Here is a 22,007-nt window from a genome sequence, read left to right as displayed (position 1 = left end):
GAAATTTCTGGAAGGGGGTCTCAGCTGAGAGCTGTTAGCCACCGATCCTCCTGCAAATGTGTGCTTCAGTTCTGAGTGGATGGGGGCATGTCGGAGGAAGGGAGGGGTCCGGGCAGCACACAACATTGTTCACCGTAGTGTATAAAGTATCTAGTCCACAATAAATGGAGGCCACCAGGTTACAAAAGCACTATGTGAATTAATAAGGTTCAAATAATTCACAGCCTGGTTTCCCCAAAGGTGTAATCTTTTTAATCATGGAAGATGACACTTAACTGAAATCTTGGATTTGAGGCACTTTGGGGAATGGCGGAAAGTTAAAAATGTGGGGCAACATAAGGGAGATGTGATGTGATTTTTGGGGGCAAGGGTGGTAATTTGTGGTGGGTAGGAGAGTGAAATATCTCTCATACACAACTGGGAACAGCTTGCCACAAGCCTGTACAGCAAGATGGTCTCATAACACCAAACCCAAATCATGGCTCACGAAGGACAGAGCTCATTCCCAGAGAGAATAAACTGGAGGAGAAAGGACACATTCAAAAGGCAAGCACAGAAGGGGAAGAACGCCACTCAGGAAAACAAAAGCAAAAAAGTAGACACAGAAGTAAAAGAGCGTCTATCTCTGACTAAGAAAGAGCTTGCTCCCAGAGTCAGTAAAGCCAGAGCAGGCCTCAGATTCCTGAGCAGTGCAGGACCCAGTCCCATAAAGAACCACAGTTCTCCGCGTTATCCAAAAACTCTGGGCCTGGCATCAATTTCCTTCTTCCTCAGCTTTCACAAACTGGGGAGTTTATGCCCCTGTCATTCACCTTCTGTTGGCAGTAGATGCAGCTCTCTAAAGAGCACTAAAGAGCTGCTAACACCCTCTCTTTGGTGACTGTCACTTGAGTGTCTTGAACTTGGCCTCACAATGCACCCCAGAACCACAAAAGAGCATGGCGAGCAAACGGGAATGCAGGAAAATACTTGAAAGCTGTTTTCTCCCCAAGGCACACTTTGATACAGCCTAGTTTATAAATATTTCTGTTAGCAAACCATTTAATGCATGTGTAATAGATGCCCCATAAAAGAGACAAAAGTTAAAATGTACCCATTTCTTAAACATATATATATATATAAAATAACACAATGATAATAACAGTCACCTGCAGTTATTAAACATTTTCCGTGGTTAGGTCATTTCATCCTTAAGGTGCCCCCGCTTTATAAATGAGGACTCTGGGGGTCAGTAAAGTTGAGTCTCAGTACATGGCAGAGCTTGGATTCAAACCCAAGATTTTTGAACTAGGAAAAAGCCTAGACTTGTGAATATCATGGGTCTGTAGCCAGCTCATTTTCAGAGTTGGAGGTGTGTATGCATTTTGGGGCCTTTTATGATGAGCCTTAAAAAAGAAGTGTGGCCCCTCTCTCTATGTGTCAACACACCAGCAAAAATACACACAGCATGTTTTCATGCCGTGAGCAGTAGCTCTCATACCTGTTCATAAATTTCTCCAACTTTCCCAGCAGCTTAAAAATTCTTACAGGTGGAAGCAACCCAAGTGTCCATCAGCAGATGACTGGATAAACAAAATGTGGCATGTACACACAATGGAATATTATTCATCCACAAAAAGAAATGAAGTGCTAGTACATGCTACAACATGAATGAACCTTAAGACATCATTTTGAATGAAATAAGCCAGACACAAAAGGACACATATTGCATGATTTCTCTTTTGTGAAATACTTAGAATAAACAAATTCACAGAGACAGAAAGTGGATGGGGGGAGTGGGGAATGGGGAGTTACTGCTTGATGGGTATGAGTTTTGGTTTGGGATGATGAAATAGTTTGGAAATACACAGTGGTGAAAGTCACCCAATATTTTCAGTGTACTTTATGCAACAGAACTGTCTACTTAAAAATCGTTAAAATGTTTTTTGTATCACATATATTTTACCACAGTTAAAATTAACTACAATTCATTTTAAAAATAACAAAAAATGAAAAATAGATACAAATATATAAAAAATAAAATTAGAGACAAAAAGAAGAGCTGTAAAGGCACAATCAGCAAAAGGCCATCAAATTAAACCCCCTCTCCTCTGTAATGAGGGGCCAGCATGAGGCCATTTTAAAATGATGGAAGGACCTCAGGCATGGAGTTTTGTGAAACCACCATCAAACCTCACCTGAGGCTATTCGTTCAAACAAAGGCTCTGCCTTTGGCCAAGTCCCAGCCAACTCTAATGGCTCCTCTTGGAGAGTAACCTGTGCCCCAATTTAAAGAGAAACGAAGATGAAAGTGCCAGATTTGTCCTGCTCTAATCAGTTGGCTGACATTGCAATTGTGGACACATGTTCTGCACATGCAACCCCTGCACAATGACCTGGATTATAGTTTGTGTAACATAATTGCAGAGGAGAAACTAAACCAAGCGGAGTCTTGGCTCAACCAGAGATGTTTTTACGAAAAATGAAACGGACAGCGCCTCCGATGCTTTCCCCTCATAGGGGAGCAAACCTCCAGCTTGTTGACCTGTCAAGAGGTAATATTCCAAACGCTGAGGATTTCCCAGCCTGACGGATATTAATTCAGTTATCCACTCTGCCAGCGTCCAAGTGCTTAGAAATCCTGTCAAAACTCATTTTCTCAGCATATGCGTTCATAAAGTTACAGTTCTGTAGCCGTGTTCAGCATCTGTTATTGCCTTGCATTACAACCCCATGACACTTAAGCTTCTGGTGGTTTTTGAGAAATAATCATTTTAAGGGCACTTTAGCTGTTATTATTATTACTATCAATTTTCACATACTTTTCAGTTATTTTAACATTACTTTATGACATAATGCAACATTATAATCATAAAAGTAGATGAACATAAATATTTTTTTACAAGATATTTTAAGAAACTGATGCGGCTTTTAAAACACACATTTTAGGGTCTCCTCCAGAGGTGCCCATAGCAGATTTTATTTTTAAAAATAAGCAAGACCTAGAAAGCCTACAAGAATTAGTGTACTTGTTCTGCTAATCTTAGCAGTGACTTTGAAACAAAATTTTATAGCTAAAAGGGAAATTAAAAGCCCCTGCATGCAACACTTTACTTTTACAGTGGAGGACATAAATTTCCTGCCGTGAAGGAGCTACTCCCAGATTTTCTTGGAACTAAACGGTCTAAATCTTTATTTATTATCTAAGTGAGGCTAATGAAAATGAAAGAGTTTTCTTTGCACCGATTGCTGAGCCTTTACAGAGGGTAAGTGAAACGGTTTTCTTTCTTTCCCTTATCTCAGCCCTTTGCCCTTCCCCACGACCCTGACATTTCACTAACTCATCATTTCTAGCGTTAGAACCAGTCCGCAATCTGGGAGAAAAGCACTCTAAAATACAGGAGTGCCGTAGCCAGATTGAAAAAGTTTTTCTCCCACCAAGGCGCATGGCAATGCAAAGTAACAATCACCGTCATCATAAAAACAGTAAACTATGTTTAGCCCATATGAGACAATTCAGTATTTCATCAGAAGCTTAAGGGTTGTACCTGCCCTGCTACCTTGCGGGTTATAAACCTCAAAAGTCCATTTCAACGCCTACCTACTTGCAATCCTTCCGATCCCCCGGTGGGTAGCGTTTTTGATTCACAGCCGCCTCTCCCGAAGTGATTTTCGTTACCTGCAAGCGGCTAAGTCAGTCTCTGATTCCTGCAGACATCCCTTCCAGCTCCCTGGACAGATGGTTGCACTTAACTAGGAGGCTGGAATCACCTGTGTGCTGGCAGAAAGACAGAGGGTTCTTGTTTTGCAAGACTGCCAGCCCAGGACAGCCCGAGACCGAGAAGGCAGAGATCTCCCTTTGCGGCTGTTTCAAAGAAGGGCCAGCGTGAGCAGTGTGAAAAGTCACGGGAAGGCCATTTTAGACAAGGACTGAAACACGTTTGCGAGTGTCATGGGAGAGTTTCCCACAGAGAGGAGGCGAGGCAGCTGCCAATCTTTCCCTGTGTATCGGAAAACATCCTGGGAAGCAAGAAGCATCCCGGCACAGGGTCCTTTCCCTTCGGAGTCTCTCCTAAAGCAGAGATCCTCAAACTTTGATGCGCATGAGAATCACCTGGGGAGCACTTAGAAAACCTGATTCGATCAGACAGATGGGATCAGAATCTCTGGGGCTGGGACCTGGGCCTGCGTCAGGATGTTTGAAAGCTTCCCTGGAATTAATGTCTTAAAGGACCCTTCCCATGAACAGGGCTGGCCAAAATGGTCTCGTCCCAAGGCATAAAAACTGAAGCTCGATTCCGGAGGGTTGTGCTGTGGGTTATTGCAGAGCTGGGTCGGGGTACTCACCCCACAGTGGTGGTGCGGATCTTTTCCTGCATACAATTCAGCAGACCCTGTCTAATATTTTCCATACCGGGCACTGAGATCACAAACTGAAAAACACTAAATCAAAACCGGAGGCATTACGGGTCTTCAATAAAACTCCATAGCCCCTACGCCAGGGGGAGGGGGGAGAAAATGAAAACCATCACTGAGCTGAGGACATATTATATATATTTTTACATGCATACACATGTCTCTGCAGTAGGCATCGGGATATTGCAGCAAAGAAAGAGAAAAAGAGATGGAGCAATAATTGTTAAAAGTAGAGCAGTGGTAAAAGGTAGCACACAAGTAAAAATTCCGTTTGTGGCTTAAAGAAAGCTCATCATAAAAGATGCTTGATTTCTGACAAGCAAATTCATTTAAGTAGTATTGCAGAGAGAAATAACTTAGGGATATATATGATAAATTAAATGAACTTGAGGGGAATGCCACTTTGATGAGAATATGCAATCAATGGAGCTTTTGGGACTTCTGAGCTTAAAGTAAAAATGAGCAAATGAACCCATATCCTATAACAAAGTTCTTATTCCAAAATAATGATGTTTCTAAATTGTTGTGTTGGTTACGAAAAATAAAGTCATTAACATCTAGTTATGGATGATGATATTACGTGTGCAAGAAACGGGTGATGGAGATGGGGGAATCTGGAAACTGTCCACCTGCAGGTTTGAAGGTTCTTCTGTGGCTGGAGTATTATTAAATGACCCTTCGAACTACCCTGTTTCCCGTGCTTGAATTACGTTTTATGTGCTTAAGATTGAAGAGTACTGATGTTTAATAAGAAAGCGGGCAAATCCAGGTAAACCAAGGCATTATCTGCACATTCTCTTTAACGTAAAGACAAAGGACCGCACCTGTGTTCTTCGGTTTCCATATCCTGGATCTGTTCTCCAAGGTTCTGTCCACGTAGGACCAGAAATTTCCAAAGCATCCCTCTTGCATTCAAGGGCAGTGCATTTCAAGCTGGTTCCAATTAGGCTGAGCACATGTAGATGTCTCACATGCGTCAATATTTGCAGCAGAGCAAATCTGATCCGCAGGGGCATCCTCCGAGACCCTCCCCCAAAGCTGCCTTTGCGAGTCATCCACAAGGCCGTCACCCCACCCCTTTGCAGATGCCCACTTCTTTCCTTTGTATCTCTATGGCCCCTCCCAGATCTCCCCTTTTCCAACTACCCAGATCCTGTACAGGAGATAGGCCCTCATGGATATTTTTAGGTTCCCAAATAGTCCCATTTTAATTTGCTGTTCAGATTTTGATCACTGTCGCATAAATATTTCTGGGGGCTCACTGCAAAGGTTGAATTTTGACCAGTGACTGGAACCTTCTGTGGGCTTTTACACTGATGAAATGAAATGAAATAGATCTGACACTGTCTATGTCATTTCACATAAGGGGAAATTGAGGCTTGTCTGACATGCTCCCTGCCAAGGAAAGAAGCAAGACATAATAGCAAGAAATAGACCTGAAATTTGCACCCGTGAGGACATACACAGAAGGACATCAAGGACACTGCTCCCTGACCGCTTTCAAGAAAACGTTCTTCCCACAAAGGGCACCAGCCTCCAGTAGTTTATTTAAATGCTGCATTTTAAGTGTTTCAATTTGAAAAGGAATGTTATAAATGTAATAGTAAGATCCCTGCATGTCAGGGTAGAAAGTATCTTGTATATTCGTTGGCAATGCTCAATTTCCTCTTGTTTATTTCTACTGGGGGTCTCGCTGCAATTCAGTTTTCCTATTTCTGTTTGTCTCCTAAACCTCTGAACGGAATTGGGGAATCCCGGCTGTCTGCTGTTTTATTAATCACTCGGGACATAGTCATCTTTTCTTGTTCCTCTATTACATTTTGAGAAAACGAATTTTTTTTCCTTATCGCCCGATGCATTTCTAAGGACATTCCCGCTTTCAGCAGCCAGTGTAAACGGAAATGATTCGCCATCCCACCGCTGAACTGACCCGCTTTCGACGACAAACATTTCCAAGCTAGCAAATAAAATGAAACTAGCCCATCGTAGTCACAAGCAGGCCGAGTAAAAACAAGCCGCGGGAATGGGTCTGTGAGTTGCCGGAGGACGGTCTTTGTTGCCCCTGGGGCTGTTTTAATCCTAACTGGCACCGCCTTCAGCCCCTTCCAGTTAGTCTGCGTTCTGTGTGTTCCAATCTGGAGCGGCAGGTGCTGCGTGCATATCCGCCTTCCCGGCGGGGAGAGTTGGTAGGGAGGGGCGCACCCCCTCCTCACCCTCCTCCTTGCAAGGCAGCAGGTAGCACCCCCTTTGGGGTGCCTTAAGGCGCATTCCCGTTTCGGAAGAGCTGGTTCGCAGTTGCGGAGGTCCCTGAGAGTTTGCAATTCCCTGATCTGGGTCAGCGCTTCTCTCCACACGCTCCCTTGCAGCTAGCCACTTCTCAGTTCCCTTTTTTTTTTTTTTTTTTTTTTTTTTTTTTACCGATTTTGTTATCATTTTTAAGCTTGGTGTGGCGGGATCTGCTCTGCACCCCGTGCGGAGTGGGGTGGGGGCAATACAACTGCGCAGCCTGCGCCAGTTTTTTAAAACAGAAAGCGAAGAAACTCTTTGGTTTGATTTTGATTTCGGATCACACGAGTCACTGGCGCAGTGCTCCGAAAAACAGCAAAAGCGCAGGCTTGGGCTAAGCCGGGACCCACGTGGGTGCAAAAGCGGGCTGGACCCGCCCGAGGTGCTGCAGTCGGAGGGAGGACCCGGGTCCTAGACCTCTTCCTCGGGAGCCCGCGCTGGCCCTGGGGCGAGGAAGGGGGCAGGAGGGAACCGCGTTCTTAGTAACTAGGCCCGGGCTGGGCCGAGGGCCCTCGGCAGATGCCATCTGTATTTTCTACCCTCAGGTCCTTCCCCGCGGAACCAAAACAAGAGCCCCGGCGTGTTCCTTCAGCCCTGTTGAAGTCCGAGTTGAAGACCCTGCTTGTCTAGGTTTCCCCTGGAGTCCCTGAAACGCGTGGGTCCCGGGAACACCCCCGACAGCTTCCACATGCGGGCTTCGGTAGCGCCCAGATAACTCCCCGAAACAGCCCCACCAAAACCCAAAGCCACCCAGGAGACAGGAAGTGAGGGCAGCTGTCGCATCAAGGTCCGCCGAGTCACCAAGCGGTGCTGGGTTCTCCTCTGGGGCCGTGATCGACCAGGGAGAATTCACTCGCAGCTCTCCCTACCGCCAAGCGGAGACCCCAGAAGGACAGTCCCCTCCTTCCTACCTCCTCTTTGTCTCACGCGTTTGGCCCCGAGCTCGCCTCCCCTTCTTTTCCTGCTAAGGGAAACCTGGGTCAATTCCCGGGGATCCATAAGCTTCCTCGAATCCGTCCTCCGCCCGTAAGGGTATCCGGTCCTAAAGCGATGCGTCCTGTCCTGGGTCCCGGAGCGCGCCCTCAGCTCTGCTGCTCCGGCGCGCGGGAGAGCCTGTCCGCGTTTTATTACCCGCTGCGCCCTGGGCGAGCAAAACTGCGGGGCTAAACCCAGCGGAACAAAACCGCGGAACCCGCGAACTCGTTACCTCTGCGAGCTCCGTGCAGACCTCGTCGCCTTCCTGGGGCCTTGGAGGGGACCAAGCTGTATCCCGGGGAAGTGGAGGAGATGTTTCTTTTCCTTCTTCAACCCCACCTTTGAGCCATCTCGTCGCCAGCGCAGCTCGGGCGCGGGAATCCCCGGCCCAGCCGGGGGGCCGACAGGGGGAGACAAACTGTAAGCTTTTCCGCGGGCCGGAGGCTGGGAGGGCGGCAGCGACCGCTGGGTAGTCCCGACCGCGCACAGTTGGCTGTGGGGGTGGGGAGGGAGCTGAGGCCAGGGCCGGCTGGCTCCACCACCCCAGAGAGCCCCCAGGCGCAATCCCCTAACTTTCCTCCCCAACCACAGGGGCCCTTGGCCGAGGGAGAGAGAAGTTGCCGCCCTGGGCTGCGTCTTTCTGCCAGCGCCCCGCGCTCTGCCGGCAGAGGTGGGGTCGAACCAGTTCTCAGCGCAGCACGACCGGCTTTATTTGCTCTTTTCTGAGCCTGCCCGTCGACTCTTCACCTACAGGGCAAAGGAATGACTTTAGTTGCTTTTCTGGAGCTCGTGGGAATGCGCTGGGCTGAGACTTGGATGCAGGTTTTCCCAGTGCCTCGGGAATCGACCTTTTCTGGGGCTTGTGCACTCGTCTTTTAATATAGGCAACGAAAATGTAAGTCCGGGACAAGCAGGTTACAAACCACCTTGAGAGAATTCCCCACACCAGGCACGCGCCGAATCCCTCTGCTCTGTGACTTTGCAGAGCTCCTGTTTCCAGCTTGTCCACCTTACTCCAAACCACTCCCTCCCCCACGTCCTGACCCCGACCCTCCGCGCCGTCGCGGACAGTACAGGTCCTTCCAAATGGCTTCCTTGCACTCACCCCTCTCCCCCCTCCCATACCTGGTCGCCAGTGCCCCGACCCTCAAACGTCTTTCCAGTCCCTACGGCCTCCCCGAGGCTCCCGGAGCCAGAGGCTGCACGGTGTGCTCCGTGCTGCCTCAGAGGAAGGTCTTTACCTCTTTAGAATCTGGTTTTTCTTTTTTCCAAGGGCAATTCTTACCCGTGGCCCCTGCCCCAGCCCTAGTGGCCGGCGCCCTCCCTCCAGGGAGTCCAGGATTTATGGCTCAGGCCCTCCTAATGGACTCATTCATAGGAGTTGATTAGGAGCCAGTCATAGTCTCTGGCCCCGCAGCAGAAGGAAAGGGGTCAGGGCCTCGGCCGCCGCGGCTCCCCCGGCTGCGCTGATAGGATCCGTCTGCGCCTTGGGCGCCATCGCTGCGCAGGCCGTCAGCCCTTGGCTGGCTGCAGGTAGCTGGATCCTGGGGGTGGGGTGGAGGGTCTTCTCGCCTTCTGAGGAGAACTGGGAGCGCCTGGGAGTCCCGGGAATCGTGGCTGTGCCTAGACCAACTTCTCAGCTCCCCTTCTCTCTCCTTCATGCTCACCCCAAAGCCCTTGGCGCTTATTGGTCTCTAGCTGGGGCCTCTTGGACCAGCCTCTCGCAGCCTCTTCGTATCAGTTCAGGCACAAAACCAGGAGCTTTCCCCCTTCACCTGTTCTTTTCTGGGCTCTTCACATGTCTCCCTCCAGGACTGCCACAGTGAGGGACACAGGCTGGGGAGTCTAGAACTGGGCTTTGATGCAAGAGAGAAACAGAGAAAAGAGTTGGTGGTTAATGCCAAGGCCAAAGAGTTCACGGAGCAAGGGCCATTTAGTGGGTTAACAAAGACCCCTGGAGGCTGCGAGTACTCTGGGAAAGGCAAGGTCAAGCTGCCCGGGGATGGAAGATTGCAGAGTTCCCTGACTTGGGAGAAAGACTGTCTCCCACGCCTAGAGCAGGAGCTAACCATGCATCTTCCCGCCCTCCAGGAGGCGCCTGGGGTCGGGAGAGTGCTGAATCCCTGACTCTCAGGGGCACTAGGTAGAGATACTTTTCTGGCCTGCACCCTCTGCCACTTTGTGGAGAGGAATGACTTAGGCGGGGGTGGGCCCGGCCATAGGGAAATTGAATTTGGAATGCACCCCTGGCAATCATGAATTCACCCCTACCACTACAAGGGAGTCGATGACTACCAAACATTGTAAGGATCTCCTGGGAGCAGGGCTGGGAGTCATTCAGAAATGGGTCACGAGAGGGTCCGATCCACAGCAACCACCTTCGGTCAGCCTCAAGTGACCCTGCACCAGGCTGGGCGCTCACAGTCACCCAAGCGCGGAGCGGCCCTGGACCCACTGTTGGGGGTCCCTGCCCAGGGAGGGGGCGGGTAGAGGCAACAACACACTAACCAACTTGCAACCACTTTTGTCCTCTGATCTCTTAGTAGTAGTAATGGTGGTGGAGGTGATGATAAAGCTAAAACCAAAGCCAGCACGAGTAAGGATACTAATACTAGCATGATACTAATCGACTTGAAATGACTTCCCCATCAATCCCAAAGTTCGTGAGGGAGGAGGCTGCAAGGGGCGCCGGGCGAATGGATCGTTCCAGGCCCAGCTAGGGTTTGGAAGGGTGTGTGTGTGTGTGTTTGGGGGTGGGGTGGAGAGGTTCCGGAGGGGGTGCAGAGGGCCGAGGTGGGAAGGCGGGAGGAGAGGGTAGAGTTTCAGAGCCGGGCGGGGGACGCGGGGCCCAGTGACGGGAACCAATGAGCTGCCAACTAGCGCGTCTCCGGCGTGACTGCCGAGATTGACGTGGAGGACACGTCAAATTGATCTCCGCACGCTGCAGCCTCCCGGTCAGACGAATTTCTTCTAATCGGATGAAGTTCACCCTGAGCCTGGGGTCGCGGGCGTGGAGAGTGTCCTGGGAGGGGGCGGCGGCGACCGGCCCAGGGGCCAGCAACCGCGCGCTCGGCGGCGGCACCCGGCGCGTCTCCAGTCCGCCGCCGGGCCGCCGCGGCTCTCAGCTCTCCGGCGCCCTCCCTCTATGCCTCTCCCGCGGCGGCGGCGCCCGAACTCTCCCGGACTGCGCCGGGCCCATCCCCGGCTGCCCCGGCGCCAGGCAGCTGGCTGGCCCGCACGCCATGGGTAAGGGGCAGGCGGCGGGCAGGGCGCGGGCGGAGGTGGGGGGGGGCGGGATGAGGGGGATCTTATTCCGGCGCCTCCCTTCCTTCTCGCCTGCTTTCTCTGCACTGGGGCCCTGGGCGAGCCACGTTCTCCAAACGTCCCCAGCCCTCGTGGGGCAGTTTGGCGCGTCAGGGGATGGGGTTTCCCAAGTAGCTGTGCCAAAAGACGCGAAAGGGCGAGGAGGATTGGAGCCAGCGATGCTCCCCTCCTGGGGTCTCTACGGCCGCGCCCACTCCGGGAGTCCGACCCAGGCCTTTTCCCTCCGAGCCATCTGGGGATCCGCGAGTCCCTTTCAGACACACTTCTAGGTGCTGCCCCTTGTCCCGCGCGGCCACCCTTGGCTAACCCGCCGGTGTTTTCTCTCCTGACCGCTCACTGTCGCCGGGCGCGTCCACAGAGCAGACATACGGCGAGGTGAACCAGCTGGGCGGCGTGTTTGTCAACGGCCGCCCCCTGCCCAATGCTATCCGCTTGCGCATTGTGGAGCTGGCGCAGTTGGGCATCAGACCCTGTGACATCAGCCGGCAGCTGCGCGTATCCCACGGCTGCGTGAGCAAGATCCTGGCGCGCTACAATGAGACGGGCTCCATCCTGCCCGGGGCCATCGGGGGCAGCAAACCCCGCGTCACCACCCCCAACGTAGTCAAGCACATCAGGGACTACAAGCAGGGTGACCCCGGCATCTTTGCCTGGGAGATCCGCGACCGGCTGCTGGCCGACGGCGTCTGCGACAAGTACAACGTGCCCTCGGTGAGCTCCATCAGCCGCATCCTGCGCAACAAGATCGGCAGCCTGGCGCAGCCCGGGCCCTACGAGGCGAGCAAGCAGCCGCCACCGCAGCCGGCGCTGCCCTACAACCACATCTACCAGTACCCCTACCCCAGCCCAGTGTCGCCCACGGGCGCCAAGATGGGCAGCCACCCTGGGGTCCCAGGCTCGGCGGGCCACGTCAGCATTCCCCGCTCATGGCCCTCGGCTCACTCGGTCAGCAACATCCTGGGCATCCGGACGTTTATGGAGCAAACAGGTCAGTCGTGTCGGCCCTCTGTATCCTTCTAGGAAGGGGCAGAACTCGCCGGCAGGCGTGCGGGTGGATGGGGGTCCCACTCGCCCTTCTCCCCGGCCCGGTTCTGGCTCCGGAGAGGCTTGGGTTTGGCCCGGGAGGCCCGGGGTACGCGGGCCTTCTGTGGGAGCCTTCGGACATCTTGAACTTTTTATGACAAATATGGAAAATATTTCCCAAATGGAAGAGCAATCGTCGACCACAAATTCGGAGGCTTGCAATTGCGCTTTTTCATTTTTGCAAACAGTATGCAAACCCTATCGCCAGATCTAAGCCAAACAAACCGCTTAGGCAATTCTCTGACGATTTCTTTAGCTTTCAGAATCCTCACTATTTCCCGAAGGTTTCCGTCCTTCCCGGGCCCAGCGGGTCTTTTGCATAAAAGGGAAGGGAGCCGCTTGGCTAGTCTCGTGGAGCGGGAGCAGCCGGGTTCTCCAACAGGCCCCGCTGCCTTGCAGGTCCTGGAGTGGGGATTCTGGGTGGCAGCGCCTCGGGCTGCAGGGACCCTCAGGGTGAAAACTCACAAGGATTTGTCCTTCGCTTGCAATTAGAACTCATCAAACTTCTGATCATCTCTCAGTGGTGGCAGTGGGGTGGCACGGGGAGGGCAGGAGAAAGGGAAGTTTGAGGCTGTCTCGGTGCCGGCTCGGGACTTGTACGGGCAGAACTGGGTTTCTAGTCTCTTCACACTGTCCCTGCCCCGAAGAGCCAGCTGGAGGATGGAGCGCTCTTAGGTGAGCAGACTCAGGAATAGAGTAAGAAGAAAAGTTCACTGTAGCCTAGGAGAAAGGAGGGGCGGCAGGAAAGAGGCCGCGAAGGTTTAGCTCCAGCTAAGTGCCTTTGAGACCCTGCATACGCCTTTTCCTTGAGGTTCGAACCCAGTCTGGGCCGCCGATGGTGCCAAAGCTTTCCTTGGAGCAGCCGTTGGGCAGCTGGCTGGAAGGTGGCCGTGCCAGGCCTGCGCTCAGATCTGGAGCTTTCGTTCGCTTCCACCCGCACACATGTGAGCAAGAAATAGATTTGCGCCCCAGACACGCTCGGGTTGCAGGGTTACAGACCCTTTAGGGAGACCGGGGTGTCTCCGGAGGCGACTCTGAGCAGAAGCGTCTCCCAGACCTCCGGACGCTTGCCAAGACTTGGAGAAACCCTTGCCATTCTCTTGGGTTTGGAACTAGGACCCACCACCCCTTTCCGGGTGCGGCCCTGAGCAGCGGGCGGCTTGGCTGAGTGTGCCCAGCTTCTGCCCCACACGCCGCGAGTTTCGGGGGAAGCGGGTCAAAGGAAAGGAGCAGGCCTGGTCGCTTCCTTCTCTCTGCCCGGATAGGCGTGAAAGCGAAACCCGGGTCCCCGCTTCTCCCCTGCCTCTGCTGGCTCTCGGAACGTTTGGCTTAGGTGCTGGGTGGGAATGGGGGGCTTGGCGTATGAGCTGGGTAATTGTAGGCACGTGTTGTGTGTGAATAAGTGGGCGGAGGCCCAGAGCAGGGTCAGTCGCCCCTTCTAACCGGTCCTGTGCCCGCCGCAGGGGCCCTGGCCGGGAGCGAAGGCGCGGCCTACTCTCCTAAGATGGAAGACTGGGCCGGCGTGAATCGCACGGCCTTTCCGGCCACCCAAGCAGTGAATGGGCTCGAGAAACCTGCCTTGGAGGCGGATATTAAATATCCTCAGGTAACCAAGGAGCAGCGGGATGTATTTAATTAGGCGAGCGCCAAGGGACGGAAGGTAGGAAAGAGGAGAGAGAGAGAGGCAGAGGAACGGAGGGAGGGGGATTGGAGAGGGTCTGCTCACTCTTTTCTCTTTTTCTCGAGCGCACTGGTTTGGGGGAAGCTGACTTTCTAGGGGGGAATGACTCTCATTTTGCCAAGATATCTTTACTAAAAATGCTGGAATGCTGAACCATAGATAAGGCTGGGAGCCCGCTTTCTCCAAATGCGGGGAGATGAATTCCATGCCACCCCTCACCTTTTATTATGATCTACAACAGTCTGATTGGATTTTTAAAAATCGCTTTGCCAGAGAGTTCTTATTAGGAAGAGAAGAGGTCAAGTCAGTCTCGCAGTGGGGATAATCGACGGGGACAGCGTGGGGAAATGAGGGTCTCCAACCCTGTAATTAACACATGCTGGAGCTGACGGGGGTCCGGAGCTCAGCGGGATTATTCGCGACTGACTGTGTCCCCCTCCTTTATCGCCTTCTCCCAGTCGGCCTCGGGCCTCTCGGCGGTGGGCGGCTTCCTCCCGGCCTGCGCCTACCCGGCCTCCAACCAGCCAGGCGTGTACAGTGCGCCTGGCGGCGGCTACCTGGCCTCGGGTCCGCCGTGGTCGCCGGCACAGGGCCCCGCGTTGGCAGCCCCCGGGGTCAGCGTGGCGGTGCATGGCGGGGAGCTCGCTGCAGCTATGACCTTCAAGCATCCCAGCCGAGAAGGTGAGGGGCGCGCGGGCTGACCAGGGTGGGGTGGATGCCGGGATGGTTAGGAGGAAGGCAGGGTGGTGGTTGGGGCGGGGTGGTAGAGAAAGAGAAACAGGACTCAAAATACTGAGGTGGTTGGGTGGTACCTGGAGTAAATCCTTTCCTTCCTTCAGGTTAAAAGTTACACCTGTAGCTTTTTGGGGCAGGTTAATTTTTGACAGGTGTATGGGTACACCGAGAATGAGCGAGGCCCCCGACTTGTAGGGAGAGAGGGGACAGAGTGTCAGACTAACAAACAGGACTCCTAGGTTTGAGTGTGCAAATTATTGCTCCTCTTCGGACATCAATTTCTCCACCCATGGAAGAGTCTAGAAGCACCCTCCAGGCCCATCTTTCTTTGCCTTCTCTGCTGGACCTGCCAGGGCCCCTGAGCCACCCAGATCTCGGCCCTGGACCCTGCCCAGGCACTGCCTGTTTCTTCCAGGTTTCTTTTTGGCGGACCCCGGTGTCCCTTTATATTTGTTGTTTCAAAACTGCATCCTGTGGGAAAGTCAAGAACATTTCAATCTGGCATCCCTCTGTTCAGGCTCTTTGAACTCTGTGTGGTTTGGGGTCCATCCTTCTTTCTGTCATGGGAAATGTAGCCAGGAGCTCTGCCACCTCTGTCTCTTTCTTTTCTCTACTTCTTCACAACTACACACTCGGACAAGCCACCTAACAGAGTGGACATATTTACTTGGAGGCCAGCCATGAGAGGGGCATCTTCTTACCCTGACTTCTGGTTCCTGTTTTTTTCTTTAATTTCAGAAAAGCTCACCTTCCTGTAAGTCCTCTTTTTCCCCCTTGGTTTAGGCTCTGATGGGCCAGGAGTTTGCAGTGTCACTGCCCTAGTAAAGGAAGGAGATAGCTCAGAGGTCCCAGCCCCAGCAGAGAGGGGAGCAGGGCACAAACGTAGGGGCAGCATGGGGCAGAGGGGGTTCCCAGGTTACAAAAGGATCTTTACCTGCCCACTGCCTCCCACCTGGTGTGGCAGGTAGCAGTGTGGCTGATGGGACACAGGCAGGGGGGCTGCCTCCTTGGTGAAGCGCAGACAAAAAGTGCTATTTGCGAGTGGTCTTGGTGACACATGATGACGGTCAGGGCACTTACAGCCATCTACCTTCAAGCAGCTAGAGGAGCAAAGATATTTTTTCTAGTCCCACCTTCCCTAGAGCCCAAAGCCCCTGAGATATTAGGATAACACTTGCCTAATTATAGAAAAATCCAAGTAAAGAAATTGGCAAATATTGATAATTGAAACTCCTTTAAGCTTTAAGTTTAATTTTAAAAATAGAATAATATCACTTGCTCAATTATGGGAAAATCCAAGAAAAGGAAAATTGGAAAACTGAAAATGAGAACTCCTTTAAGCTTTAAATTTAAGGACAAATAGGGGATCTCAGGCAGAGGGCTTAGCTCAGTTTCTTGTCCTTGGTCTCTAATCTACTTCTTTTCTCTACAACCTGGATTATCAGTTGAGTTAGAAATCAAAATGGAATTTACCTCATTACACTCAGCAACCAATCGCTTAACTAAGCAGGTTCATTTGAATTAGAAAAGTATATCTACAAATTTAAGTTATTTCCCCGGGGGCTGATCCAAAGAAGGAAGAAGACAGAAAAAGGACACGCTATCTTCAGAGGAATACAGATAGGAAGTCATCCTGGGGCATTTTATACTGTACATTAGAAACAATTTATGAAGTGCAAGCAACAATCTAAAGGTAAAACATACAGTTCCAAATTAGAAACTAATTGTGATTAATTTTTGCGGAGGGTGTTGGAGGAATTCTACATTAAGACTCACTGGTGCTCGATTTTCTTTCAAAGATACTTTCCTGAAGAAGCACACCATTTAATGGCTCTAGTTGCCTTGTCCCTTTTACTATTACTTCTGCTCCTTATAATGAACCATTCTATCCATTTTCAAAACCCGCTGTAATAATTAGTTACACCAGTCATTAAATGACCAATTTCCTGATATGCTCAGTTCTTTAAAAGTGTGAGGGAAAGGATCATCAAACAAATCAGGCCCGTTATAAACGATTTCTCAAGCTGACATGCAAGTGTTTGTGTTTGAACATGAACATAAAAATTATCATTCATTATCTATCTTTTTCACAGCATGAGAATTACATACATTCTTGGGTTATGGATTTTTTACTCTTCTCCTTGGCAAAAAAAAACAAACAAAAAAAAATCTGATTTCAAAGATTCAACCTGTCTTTGAAATGTCAAAGCAAAATAGAATCACTGCCTTTTACTTTTTAGTCACTGCTTAAGTTACTATATTCAAAGAAATTGAACCCAGAAGACAATTTACTATTAATTGCTCAATTAATGAGAATAATAGGAATAGCATTTAAAAAGAAACATGATATTTCTTTACTGAAAAGCAGTTTAGTAACATAATGAATGCTTAGTAAAAAGCAAATACTTTTGATCATCTGGTGCATAAAAATGCACACACATGTTATGTGCACTACATATACCAATGTGTATGTGTGTGTATATGTATATATGTCTGTGTGTTTATATAGTGTGTATGTATGTGTGTGTATATATATATGTGTGTGTGTGGGTATATGTGTATATCAGTGTGTCCTCCAAATCATGGGCAAATGAGCACCTTACTGATTATCCCAAGAGAAGCCTAAATAAATGTCAAATTTGCATTACAATTTATTAGTTTTATCTTGGTAAAGGGTAGTGAGTTTAGGTTCCCTATTACATAGGCAAAAAGTATGGTCTACAACTGCTATCCTGTGAAAGGAAACTTCAATTCTTGGGACATGAGAGAATGGAAAGTTCCACTTAATCTACATGCTGAGGGGTTGACATCCTAGGAATCTCCATATCCATCCAAAGGTTTTCCCATAGCCAAGGCACAACCATTTCAACCCCTCCCTCCAGCAGATTCCAGAGACCCCACGATGGTTCCCGCAAGACAACTGCTATTACAGTGTGCTTTTAGAAACCATCAAAACCCACCGGAGTCCCTTCTGATGGCGCTTTGGAAAGAGTAAAGATTTGGGAACCAAATTTGTAAGCTACTGCATGTGCACAAAGACGATGTCTTGTATATATTTGTAAAGAAGACTCTGGCAGTTTGGTTCCAGTTATCTCTGCTTCTGGATTAGTTCCTGGAGGATTCTAAAAGCGAACTTTGCCAGGGAGCATGAGGGTGCTGGGGTCAGACACCCTAGTTTGACCCAGCTCTGGGATACCTTCCTCAGCCCGACACCTCTCCCCCACAACCCCCTCCAGTGACGTTTGAGTGTGCCCTGCAAACGCAGGCAAATTAGATCCAAATATTTTAAAAAGCCTGTCCCCATTCCTGCCCCCTTCCTTGAGGCCCCAGACCTCTCAGGGCCCCATCCGACCTACCCACCCAAGTTGCAACAGGGCGAGGAGCTAAAAATGCAGCAGGATTCATCCCTGTAGGGTGGAGTGGGATCCGTCCCTGTCCCTGGGTTCCCGGTTGTTTATTTTCCATGGGTTCTTTTTCTGGCTTGAAGCCTCCTCCTCAGATGTTTTCTAAACAGGTCCTTACCTTGATGTGTGTGTAGGGCTGGAAAGAAAAGGTCTGAGAACGTCTCTGGCTGGGGGGTCACAGATGTGTTTAGGAAAGAGAGCTGAAAGGCAGGAGATCAGAGGGGCCTCTTTGTTCTGGAAAGGTCTTTAGACCACTCAGAATCTCTCTCTCTTTCTTTCTCCCCCTCACCTTGTGTGTGTGTTTGTGAGACACTCACAGAGACCCTTGCATACAGATGTACAGCCCTGCTCCACACCTACAGCAAGTTGTGCTTGGGGCTGTGTCTGGTGGCAGCAAGTACCAGGAAAAGTCCAGCTTTCTCCTTCATCCCAAACCGAGGCAATCGGAACTTGGGATAAAAAAGGAAAATGGAAAATAGCCCCCTTACAAGCTTGTGCCTCCTGATGAAGAAGAAGCTGAGTCGCAGGGAATGGGGAAGCAAAAACAGGGGTTGCACAACCCTCACGTCACTTTCTGGCTTCCAGTAGCAAAACTTCGGCTCTTTCCCCAAACTGTAAATAACAGAGCAACAAGCAGAATGCCGCCTGATCTGACAAATCCACTGTCATATAATCTGGGGGCCCAGAGGTCCCAGGACGTACTTGAGTCCGCAGTGGGGAGCGTACCTGGATCCTCTGATCGCGCTAGCGAAGAGGAGGCGGCCGCCCCATGCAGAGCGCGATCGCCTCCTCTGCCGGAGCTGCCTAGGCCGCCGCGCCCCGCCCCCCCCCAAAGGGAATCTTCAGTGATCAGTTTTCCGCACGGGCTCCCCCTGGCCACCGCGAGCGCCCGGATCAGCTAGGTCCACAGGCCCGGAGCCTCTTGGAGCGACCGTTTGCCTCTGAAGTCTCAGTCGCATCTGAGAACCACTCCTGGGGTGCGAAGGCCCGCAGGGCCTCCCTGCGCGGGTTGCCTTCTTTTTTTGTGTGTGCGGGACCGGACGGTCAGGGGGCGTTTGCGAAATGGCCTTAACCAGGACAGCCACTTGGCAAGGGCGGAGTGAAAAGGAGGGGAAAAATGGGCACAAACCAGCGGGTGGCGACCTTGGAGAGCGCACGGGACCCTTGGAGAGCCCGGCGACCATGCTTTCTGCCTCCAACCCTCTGCAGTGTCGAGAGCGCCCGCCCAGCGGTCACCCCAGGTGCTCGCGCGGCCGTCCCTTGTGCAGGCGTCTGGGGTCGCCGGCTGTCTCGCCCCGCGCAGCGCTCGGCGGTGCCCCGACGCCTGTTGTGCTTCCTCCCGCAGGGGCCGATCGGAAGCCGCCCAGCCCGGGGCGCAAAGCCTCGGACGCCCTCAGCAGCTTGCACAGCTTGCCCAGCCCGGCCTCGACTTCCTAGCCCCACCCGGAGCCCGGAGGGACCCTCGGGAGGACCGGCGTGCAGCCTCGGCACCTGCAGCACCGCGGCGCGGGCGGGATCGGAGCGGACACCGAGGAGGAGCCGGAGGCGGTCACAAAGGCCGCCGCCGGTCCCGGCCCGCGGGGCTCTGCGCCTTCGACCCCGACGCCACGCCTGCTCCTGGGCCCTGGCCGACCTCAAGCCTTGATGGGCCGGGTTTTTTAGACATTTTCTGAACTTTGGCTTTAGACTGGCGCCCTTGTCAGGATCCATGCTCCGATGTGGCTCCCCTCCCCCTGCCAGGCTCAAATTCCTTCTTTCTCTCCTTCTCCCAGGTTTGTCTGTCTCCCTCCCTCCCTCCACCCCATCTCTCCCTTTTTCCCGCTTCATTCACTTTCCTTCATTCTTTCCTCCCTCCCTCCCTCTTACCTCTCTGCTTTTCCTTCCTTTCTTTCCCCTCTCTTCCCTTTGCAATCTCTATTTTCTCCCTTCTACCTCCCCATCCTTCTCTTCCTCCTTCTCCCCTTTCCCCTCTCGCTCTTCTTGTGTTCCCTTCCCTCTGACCCAGCCCTGTGGCTTTCGGTCCTTTTATGGTCAAGGGCTCCATCTCTCTTCATTTGTACAGCTTCCCTGCCCCTCTCACCGCCCCCCCCCCCCACTGGGGTCTCCAGGACATTCCCTGCCGGCTGTTGGACAGTCTCGCGTCCAGTAAGTGAACAGGGAGGTCACAGCCTGTGATATTTTTATAATGAACCCGAACAAAACCCCAATGAACTGTCGACTTCGCGGCATCCCCCACACCCCTCCAGTAAATTGTCTGGAAATTTGCATTTTTCTCAGCACCCAGTGCTGGGCTTCTCTTTGCTTCCTCAGAGATGATGTCAATTAAAAGAAAATTGGGGCAGGAGTAGGAGACACTGGGGCGGTTGGCGTTTTCTGTGGTTAGAAAACCGCATGCCCTCAGGTTCCTCCTCCCACCCCTCCGCTTCCCGCGCTGAGATTCTGACCAATGGAAAACAAGGCAGCGGCACCCTTTTAGGGTCAGCCCATTTGTTAATTTAAACTACAGAGTGCTTTGGGGTACAGAGGTGCATTTGGGCTTTTGGTTTGCAGAAAAACACAGCAAGTGTCTTCTAGAGCCATATGTGTGAGCTGTTGGCTGGGTCCAATTCTGGGCGCAGAGGTGGCGGGACCCTGGACGTGAAACTGCAATTTTCTAGTCATAAAAATGTCACTGGTGAGAGTCTGATGCTATCCGGTAAAGGTGGCCGCCTTTGAATAAAGGAAAGTGTCTTAAGTGCACTTCAGAAGGGTGAGCAAGTGGATGTCTGTATGTCTGTTTGCAGTGTCATAAGTTATGCCTCACCTTCTACACTCCTTTGAGTTTTCAGGAGGAACATTAAAAGGAAATTGTTCTATTGGTTTGCTTGTTCTCACCTGCAGCCCAAGTTGGGCAAGAGGTGGGAGAGAAAGTGAAACAGGACGGGCATTTTCCAATGCACCTGGCAGGGCCACCAAGTGAAGGAGTGGATTTCATTGCTATTGTCCCACCCCATCCCCAACCCTTGCCATTTTCAGGGATTTGTCCCAGGAAATGTCAGGTCAGTCCTGGAGAACTGAGGTAAAGAGGGAATACACAGAAATCTCTCTAAAGTGAAGTCAGCTCTTAGAGGAATAAAGTGACAGAAGGCAGCAAGCAACAATTGAGGACTTTTCCAGAACATTTCTAACATTCTAAAAGCTAAAGAAAAGTGATCCCAGGTCACCAAATCTAAGGGGCCTCTGGCTAATTGTTTTGTTTCTCTTCCCAATGTTTTGCTTTCTGATTATTAATTTAAAAACTGGCAGAAGAGATTTTTGCTCTGAAGCTAAGCAGAACGGCGTGCATGGCATGCATCTACTCTGGATGTACAATCACAGAGAGAATGAATAGGAAACTATTTTCATTGCATCTCTTTGCAATAGTACCTGCTGAAGGTATTGTTCATCAAAGAATACTGGCTATTTTTCATATAGAGGCTGTTCTTTCCATGTTTTTAAAGTCTCTTGCCTTTTTTTAAAAAATGTTCCATTTCATAGGAATATTGAGAGCTAGGGATTTGATTTGTTTTCTCTGGGCCATGCAGAAAGTTACTGATTACAGCATTGGGAACAGAAACTGGGTGACCCTATCTCATCAGAGATCCATGTTTGGGGCCTGAACTTTGAGCCAGGGGTCCCCAGCCTTCTGCACCAGCACGTCCTGCAGTGAAGCTGGCCAGGGATAACGTCTGATAAAGGAGAATGCCCTCAAGCCCCAGTCCATTTAGTCTGTCTCCTTGTGCTTAGGTGAGCTTTACATGCTCCATCAGCCCATCACCGATAGGATTTTCATGATTCCATCCTTGATACCTGCAGGAGGACTGGCTTGCTTGGGCCAGGAGGAAGGCATCTCACTTCTTTTTGAAGATATAAGAAGAATCTATACTGCCAACTTCTATTTCTGAGTTGGCTCCATTTCCATTTTCCTGCAGCTGCTCACTTCTCCTGTGTTGGGGTGACTGGGGTTCAGGGGAAGAAGAGCCTGGGAATGCAATCCAGGGAGGATAGAAGGTGCTTGTATTTTGGATGCTACTTGCCAAGGGAGGTGCTTTCCAAACCTGCTCCCTCTTGCTCCCGGTATCCCATGGCTTGAGGTAAGTCTTTTG

The 22,007-nt window shown here is 51.2% G+C and overlaps 1 protein-coding gene across 1 annotated transcript; it reads left to right on the top strand.

The window, feature by feature from the left end:
* The first annotated feature begins 10,634 nt into the window (after positions 1-10,634).
* Positions 10,635-19,320, top strand: PAX1 (paired box 1). The gene is made up of 5 exons (XM_037812149.1): positions 10,635-10,902; positions 11,339-11,968; positions 13,527-13,669; positions 14,203-14,425; positions 19,229-19,320. Exons 1-5 carry the CDS (start codon positions 10,635-10,637, stop codon positions 19,318-19,320), a joined length of 1,356 nt encoding a protein of 451 aa, XP_037668077.1.
* The last annotated feature ends 2,687 nt before the right edge of the window (positions 19,321-22,007 follow it).

Source organism: Choloepus didactylus, chromosome 19, assembly GCF_015220235.1.
Source record: "Choloepus didactylus isolate mChoDid1 chromosome 19, mChoDid1.pri, whole genome shotgun sequence".
NCBI lineage: Eukaryota > Metazoa > Chordata > Mammalia > Pilosa > Megalonychidae > Choloepus > Choloepus didactylus.
The sequence above is the reverse complement of the archived record's forward strand: the minus strand, read 5'-3'. Positions and strand labels throughout refer to the sequence as shown.